General features: G+C 33.3%; 1 protein-coding gene across 1 annotated transcript; it reads right to left on the reverse strand.

Annotated features, from left to right (window-relative positions):
- Positions 1 to 4,031: 4,031 nt before the first annotated feature.
- On the reverse strand, positions 4,032 to 8,146 carry LOC114194812 (protein neprosin-like). The gene is made up of 8 exons (XM_085665859.1): positions 7,959 to 8,146; positions 5,808 to 5,946; positions 5,607 to 5,693; positions 5,339 to 5,524; positions 5,077 to 5,241; positions 4,782 to 4,838; positions 4,537 to 4,683; positions 4,032 to 4,434 (listed from the first exon to the last, which is right to left on the reverse strand). The coding sequence occupies exons 1-8, from the start codon at positions 8,144 to 8,146 to the stop codon at positions 4,063 to 4,065; spliced, it is 1,341 nt and encodes a 446-aa protein (XP_085521985.1). The 3' UTR covers positions 4,032 to 4,062.
- Between the last annotated feature and the right edge of the window lie 914 nt (positions 8,147 to 9,060).

Here is a 9,060-nt window from a genome sequence, read left to right on the forward strand (position 1 = left end):
TTCGTTTGTGACAGCGGGTGTGAATCACACTTCAATTTTAAATTAGGAGAAATTTGGACCAAACTTTTGCCCTGTTGAGTAGGAGGCTCCTTCTTCCTGCACCCCAATAGCCCTATCAAAATGACCTAAGTACCATTAATTAAAAAATATTGAAAATCCTAACCTTACCCCGCATCACATAAGCGACGCACCTCCACACATATGCACCTCCATTATCGAAATGGTGGACTTCCATTGTCACACCTCCATTTGTTGGAAGGCTCTGAAGAGGAAAGCATCGTGGATGTTAGATATTGTTTAGATATTGTTTAATATTGATAAGATATTGTTAGATATTGTTAATCACAATATCAAACAATATATTCTATTTACTCTATTTATTTTCAGTTACTCTTTTTAGTTGTACTTCTCTCTATTATAAATAGATTACTTTATGTGTGATTTATACACAAGGGAGATTATTCTCAAACCTTATTTACTCTATATTCAATATGGTATCTAGAGCTTAAGGTGTTTGTTTGAAATTTTTTTGCCTCTGCCTATTGTCACCGTCAAACCTGCCACTGTTCGACGTCGTCAGCATCGTCGTCGCTATCGTCCGTCGTTGTCAACTTCGCCAAAGATCCAATTTCAACTGGCGACCACATGGTCGTGATCGCCTCTGCCAGGCGACTTCAATGTCGTTGGCTTCACGGTCATCGGAGTTGTCACGCGCTCCCACGTGCCGTCGCACCGTTTTAGTCGTCGTCTGCTTCCGTTGTGCGTGGTAGTGTCTGCATCATTGTTTCCAATGTCGATCACCACCGCTGCACTCGCCTCATCCTCAACTTTTCTAGATCTGGGCTTCGTGTTTCCATTGGACCACTTTCATTTTTTTTGGGTTTGTTCCTCCCTTCATGACTTCTTCTACTACTTCCAATGACTTCTTCTGCTTCTTCTACTACTTCCAATTTTGCTAGTGCTGCATCTAATCCTTCCATCTACACTAACTATGTTAATGTGCACTTATCCATTGACAAGTTAATTGGCCCTAATTATGCCACATGGTCATCAAACATCAGATTATGGCTTAAGAGTTAAAGGTATATTGATCATCTTGCCCCGCACGCACCTCCTCTCACTCCTGTTGAGGAAGACCGTTGGGACACAATAGATGCTCAATTATGTGTGGTTCTCAATGCTACTCTTGATCCTTTCTTAAAGCAGATTTTTCGTTCCTATGAAACGTGTGCTCAAATCTAGTAGCATGCCAAGTTATTATACACCAATGATACTCAACGTCTCTATGGTGTCTGTTCTTAATTTGTAGGTCTTATTGCCTCTAAACATCAAGACTCTATGACTGATTATATGGGAAAAATTCATGCTCTTTTTCATGAGTTCAATGAGTTATTGGCTCTTTCTCCTGACCCTGCCATAGAGACCGCAACGATCAAACTTCTTCATGCTAAAGGCATTACACAGTTCTTTTTCATGATCAGATTTTGGGTTCTCTGGTTGTTCCCACCTTGACTTCGACCTATTCTACTCTTTTTGCGTGTACCAAAAAAACCCAATACTGATACACCTACTTCTGTTGATGATTTGTCTATGTTGGCATCTCACCGTGATGATCAGAATTGCCCTCGCAAACAGGGAAAAAGGCGTCCTAAGTGTGCAAATTGTGGCAAGCTAGGTCACAAGATTGACAAGTGTTATGCATTACATGAGTGTGAACATTGTGGCAAGCCAGGTCACAAGATTGACAAGTGTTATGCATTACACGATCGTCCTCCTCGATCTGTTGCAGTTATTCAGGCCGATCTTTCCTGACCTTCATATGCTGGGAATCCTCCTTCTTTTGTTTCGTCTGATGCACCTACTATGTTCAACAAATTTCTTAAGTGGTATAAGGATCAACAATCTTCTAGTTCCATTGCGTTTGTCGTACACATAGGTACATATTTTGCTGGTCTGACCCAATCTTCTTCTCCTGGTCCTTGGGTTTTTGATTCAGTAGCCACTGATCATATTACCGGTAACAATTCTTTGTTCTCTTCTTTATCCTCCTAATCCTTTACCTTCTGTTACACTGGCCCATGGTTCTAGAGTATCATCTCATGGTGTTGGCACTGTTAAACTCTTTCCTTGTTTAATCGTTGATAATGTTCTTTATGTCCCTAGGTCTCCTTTTAACCTGTTGTCCATCAGTCGTCTAACTCGTTCTCTTGATTGTGTTGTTTCTTTTACCAATAATTTTGTGTGTTTACGGGACCAGAGTTCAAAACAGGTTATTCGCACAGGATGTGAGTCTCATAGTCTTTATCATCTCTGTCCCTCAAAACATGTTGGTGCAGTTGTGAAGTCTCCATCTCTTCGTTATGCTCAGTTAGGTCATCCAAGCCTTGCCAAGTTACATCAGCTTGTCCCTGCCTTATCCAAGTTGTCTCATTTGGTGTGTGAGTCGTGTCAATTAGGCAAGCATAGTCGTACTTCCTTTCCTCGTAGTGTCACACGTGGTGCTTTGTCCCCTTTTGTTGTGGTTCACTCTAACATTTGGGGACCTTTCATTGATGATTATTCCATATTTACTTGGTTATTTTTAATGAAAAATCGTTCAGAATTATTTCGTATCTTTGAATATTTTTTAAGGAAATTAAGACTCAATTTGGTGTTTTCATTAGAGTTTTGTGCAGTGATAATGGTTGGGAATATCTTTCTCTTTCGTTTAAACATTTTATGGCTTTTCACGGTATTTTGCATCAAACTTCTTGTACTTATACACCTCAACAAAACGGTATAGTTGAACGTAAAAATAAACATCTTGTTGAAACAACTCGCATTCTTTTAATTCATGGAGAAGTTCCTGAACATTTTTGGGGTGATACTATTCTTACTGCAGGTTATCTCATTAATCACATGCTTTCTTCGGTTTTAGATAATAACATACCTCATTCCATTTTATTCCTTCATGAACCTCTTCATTCCTTAACTCTAAGAGTTTTCGGGTCTTCATGTTTTGTTCATAATTTCAGTCCTGGTCTTGATAAGCTTTCTTAGGGTTTACAAGATCACAAAAAGGATACAAATGTTTTTCTCCTTCTCTTAACCATTATTTGGTGTAACATATATTTCTGTCATCTACAAAATTGAATTAAGTAATGATTTAAATAAAAAAAAGGAATGAGACATGCATTCTATAAAAATAAAAATAAAAAATCTAAAATATAAGAAAAAAACTTACATGAAGACTGGGAACATCTTAAACATGCTTTGATTATAGAATGATGGTTTTTCTTGAATGAGATCGTCTTTTGTTGATTTTCGAATGGAAACGATTCCTTTTGGACATTTTTCTTTTTAAAGTTCAAAGACGAGTTCATTCAATGAATTTTTCATACTTGTCCTTTCAAAAGAGTTTTGAAAGGTAGTTTTTTTTTTTTTTTTGTAAATAAATAAAAGAGTATTATTAAAAAATTGATTAAAAGTTAACCCCAACTGAAGATATTAAGAGAATAGCACCTGTAATTTGTGATCTTTTAATAAAGGACGATCAAGTTGTTTGTAAATATTAACACAATTAACCACATATCCAAATTCTGTCTATAAAATCCAAAATACAAGTAAAAAAAATTAGTCTTACCTAAAGCATACAAAAAAAAAATAATCGTACCTAAAGTATAATACGAAATAGAAGAAAAATATGTACTTGAAAAGAGGGCTTGTTAATGACTTGTAATTGTGTTTCTATCTCCAAATCATCTATGTGAATAGCATGAAATCTATAACAATCATAGCTATATAACAACCGCAATACAAAGAATAATATCTTCATCATGTCAACCATACTTCCAAGTTTCATTTTCATGCCTACTTTGCATACATCATCATGAGTTTTAGAACTAGAAAAGACATTCATTATGTTAAAGAAAAGAAAAAAGAAGAAAACAATAGAGAGGAAATAAATAATTAAAGGTGTAAAAGCACAAGCCAATTTTGAAGATTTTATAATGTTTATTCATGAATGGATACAAATGCTATGTTGATTCATTTTCAACTTTAGAGAGCTGTATATTCCTATCATCAATCGCCACACATGCCACCGGGTCCTCCAAATAGGAGAATACTTCCGAAATCTCCTCCTTTTTCTCCGTAGTGTTCAGCATTGAAACAATCGAATTTGTCGACAAATGCATCTATCATGTGTTTGTTAGGTGCTACATCTTTTCTATCTTCATTTTGAAAGGAGATAAACTTAAAGTAAGCAGCATGAAGAAAGTTTCCATCTGGAAAAATTCCAGATCCCATTTGAGGACTGGGAAGACCAGGAGGAGTAACTGTTCTCCCACCCCATCCCACTCGATCTGCTGAGGCCATGTTTGAGAATAATTCTGCTGGATAATATCCAATATCATGTCCAGCAACACTCAACCACCAATTTTTAGTATATCGATCCTGAAAATGTATATAGTTATTGACAATATTACATTATTCTTAACATTTCATAGTGAAATTTTTATATAGTTGATTGTGAAATTGTATAGGAATCAACATCACCATAGTAATAGAAATTGTAATATCTGCCATTTGCCCTCCGTAGACAGATATCTTGTGCAACTGTGAACCAATGAAATTATCCTGACTAATTTGGACAAAACCTGAACACTGAAGATTATAACATCCTGTCTGCTTGAAATTATCCGACTACAACATTATATAATTTTATAAGGTTAGTAAGAATCTTTTACAAAAAAAAAAAGAGAAAGTGAAGATTAAAAACAATTAAATAAATCTCTTCTTACTGTCCATGCTGAGAAGACGTAAGTTCCAGTATTACCATTGTGAAATTGTGGAGCCACCTTTAACACAAATTAAATGATAAGTATCAATTAAAACTCAATAAATGTAAAAGGGTGTTATTTTTTTAACAAAGGAATAATGAGTTAAATATATTTTTAGTCTCAAAACTATTATTAAAATTCTATGTAGGGATGAAATACTTTATAATTTAGTTTAGGAACGAAACACAATTTTTTATAATAATTTGATAAAAAAAAACATATTTAACCTAAAAATAATATATGAATTAAAACTTACATGCCACCCAAAAGCGATTTTGTTAGTGCCTACCTTCTGAACCCAGATATGAGAAATGCTTTCTTGATTTAGGTTCTTTTTATTGACTCTTGGATTATAAACACTATTTGTTCCCTTAACTTTATAAAAAGGACTAAAAGTTTCAGTAACATATATTTCTGCCATCTACAAAGTTGAATTAAATAAAATAAGAATGAGACATGAATTCAATATAAATAAAATTACAAAATCTGAAATTTAAGAAAAAAACTTACATGAACACCGGAACATCTTGAACCATGCTTTGATTATAGAATGATGATTTTCCTTGAATGAGATCATCTTTTGTTGTTCTTCGAATGGGAACTGTTCCCTTTGAACATTTTTCTTTTGGAAGTCCAAATATGAATTTACGGGATGAATTATTTATACTTGTCTTTTCAAATGAGTTTCGAAAGTTAGGTTTTCTCTATAAATAAATGAAACAAGTATTATAAAAAAATTTGACTAAAAGTTAATTCATTTAAAGATATTAAGAAAAGAGAATGTACCTGTAATTTATGGTCTTTTAATAGAGGATAATCAAATGCTAATTGTTTATAAATATCAACACAATCAACAATATACTTAAATTCTGTCTATAAAATTTAAAATACAAAATATACAAAAAAAAAATTAATCGTAACTAAAGTATATAAAAAAAATAATCATAACTAGAGTAGAATAGAATGAAATAGAAGAAGAATATATACTTGAATACTCTTGAGAGAGGGTTTGTTAATAACTTGTAATTGTCTTTCTAACTCAAAATCATCTATCTGAATCGCATGAACTCTATAACTATCATGGCTATTTACCAACCACAATACAAAGAACAAGATCATTGCTTCTCTGCAGGATCGTTCTATTTATCAAATAAAATGAGTGCCTATTGGATCACATATAATTGCCTCTTTATAGTCATTAACAATTAAGAAAGAATTACAAAAATATCAATTATAAATGATTATTATATTTATTGGTAAAAATATTTATTTTTAGTAAGAAGGATGAATTATAATTAATTATTACGTTTAAATGAGTTATGTTATTTGAAAAATAGCATACTGAATTACAATAGTTAATTGTTGTATATTGACAGTCATTGTAGAGGAATGGATTGCATTTATTGTGTTTTAAATAACTTATTGATCACAATTTAGATTTTGTTTTGAAATTTGTTGTTGTCTAATTTGGGATCATGGATGAATCATAATTAACTAATATGTTCAGTATTACATTCATTAATATTTATTATAGAGAAATTGTAATTAAATAATTATATTAATTATAATTTTATAGACATTTATTAAATTTTTGTCTTGATTAATATTTATCAGGATTTAAATTTTGCAAGTAAATAGGAGCAACAATTTTAACTTTTAGAAAGATATTTATGTTATACTTAAAAAGATGAGAAAGGGGTTTATAAGATAAAATTTGAATTCTTATAATTCGAATTTTAAAGAGTTACGAGAAAATGAAAAATCCTTTTTTTAAATGAATTCGTGGAATAAGTGCATTTTATAAAATGAATTTTGTAAGACTATCAAAATTTTACATTAATTCTTAGTAAGTAATATTTTATTTTAGAACAATACCAATGTATTTAAAATAATATAAAAAATGCATGTAAATTGTTAATAAGTAATATTTATTTACCACAATTTTATACCTGTATATTTAAAAATATCTATATTCTTTTTTATATTAATAATCTATAATAATATATAAAGGGAATTCTTTTTTTTTTGTCTATTTTTCATTTTCTAATTTTATCCTTAATTATTATTTTAAAAATAATTTATTTTATAATTATTTTTTTAACCGTTTTTTTAAATCTTTTTATTTTGACTGTTATTCTAAAAACATGTTTTTAACATTTATTTTATTTAACAATTATTTTAAAATTTATTATATATGTTTTAAAAATAAATATTATTGATCTTATAAAAATTAAAAAATGTGGATACACTCTGTCACCTATTTAATTAATAAGCGCAATTAAAAGAAACGTCACACACAAATAGTACAACACAGTTCTGTGGTCTTAAACACGATCCCTACAAAATTAGGCACACCACGATGCCAACAGTAAACCAATTGAAAAGTCTAACAGGTAAAGGTAGAGTATTAAATAGTAAAACAATACATGGGCCATAGCCCTAACAAAAGCCCAACAAAACGCGATGTCCAGCCCAAACGGACTATGCAGCGGAATCATCTCTTCCTGGTTGATCTCGAGTGCTTCTCACATCTGCTCACATCAACAAGTTGATGATCATCGCAAAAGTAGAAGGACAACATACAAGACAATCAAACAAGCAAACAGGGTAAGCTAAAGCCATAAAGATTTCATCAAGCAATCAGATATACGTTCACAGTTCCACATACATACATCACCCAAACATGTTATGACCTTCCAAATCAATACACTACGACTCGACTCGACTCATCTGGATACATATAACCTGGTCGGATTCGGCGGATGCTTGCACTTGTGGTGGATACCTCTGCTCACCCCCGAGCTATGTGTTACAAGTGTTACAATGAATCAATTTCCCTCACACACAAGGTTAGCCCTTAATGAGTTTCAGGCCTCCTACTACTCTCACCACAGGAGTCAGTCCGCTCTAAGTGAGACTAATTGACTCCTTAGAGTGTCAGGATGCAATCCTTACCTTGAATCCTTACCAAGTTATATAGATGGGGCACCACCATGGACACCCACTAACAGAGGCCATGGAATTACGTCCCGACCACTGAAGCACGACCCTGAAATCCCACCCAGGGATTTCCAAGGAATTACGCACTGACACGGACCAAGCATACCAGACCAAACAATAAAGGTTTATTACGCATACACATATACATCACATACCATCTCTTGATAATTCACCGTTTTCATTTCTTTCTCAGTGGTTCTATACCCATCCATTTCTCTCAAACCATAGATCTGGGATTTCAGTTCATGCCAATACCATGCCACTTTAACACCAACCATCTCATTTAGTTTGCATGCCAAATTCATACCATACCCATCATTCACCATCCATGAATCATATCACTAATAGATAGCAGTTCATTATATATTTTTCATCATAGCAATCATACCCAAGCAAGTGCAAATCATCCAAGAACAATAAACAATCAATCATCATACTGCCTTGCCCAGCCCCTCACTCAGGCTGAAGGGTCTCGCTCAGGTGAGAGGCTCTCGCTCAGGCGAGCCCCCTTCGCCTAGGCGAGGGCTCGAAAAGGGGAACAGTAGCACCACGCGAGATCTCGCTTAGGCGAGACCCCTCTCACTTGGGCGAGACGCTCGCTCGCTCAAAAAGGACGTGGGTTGCCTTAGCGACCGCTCGCGTGAAGCAACTTGGGCGAGCCTTTGTTGATCTCGCCTAGGCGAGACATGCTCGCTTGGGCAAGAAAACCAGAGTTCACCACTGTTCTCGCGTATACAAGCACACAACAACCCACACATGGTTCCATAAGGTCGTTCACATATTTGTAATAGCACACCAAGCATAATATACGGTACAACAGTAGCATAAACGAAATATACACAACAAAAAGGGTGAACCCTAGCTTCCCTTACCTGGAAAAGGGCCAACAGCTGGGTTCTTGGGTGTAAATAGAGAAATGCAGCAGCTCTTAAAGCGGTTTAGCGAGCTTTAAAAAAATTAAAAATAATTTATGGTCAAAATTATGTATATCATTTAAGTAATATACTATTTAATAGTCATAAAATACTAAACACAATATTTTATATATATATATATAATTTTTTTCTATCTTATTTTTCTGCTATTTGCTTTTATATATATATATATATATATATATATATATATATATATATATATATATATATATATATATATTTTTGGTGGATCTTCAGCTAATATTTCAAAACATTTTTTATATAAACTAATAAAAATGTTGTATTCTCTTTTTTTATGATAATAA

The sequence above is a fragment of the Vigna unguiculata genome, chromosome 8, assembly GCF_037176805.1.
Source record: "Vigna unguiculata cultivar grain cowpea cultivar isolate G323 ecotype 2 chromosome 8, ASM3717680v1, whole genome shotgun sequence".
NCBI classification, from domain to species: Eukaryota; Viridiplantae; Streptophyta; class Magnoliopsida; order Fabales; family Fabaceae; genus Vigna; species Vigna unguiculata.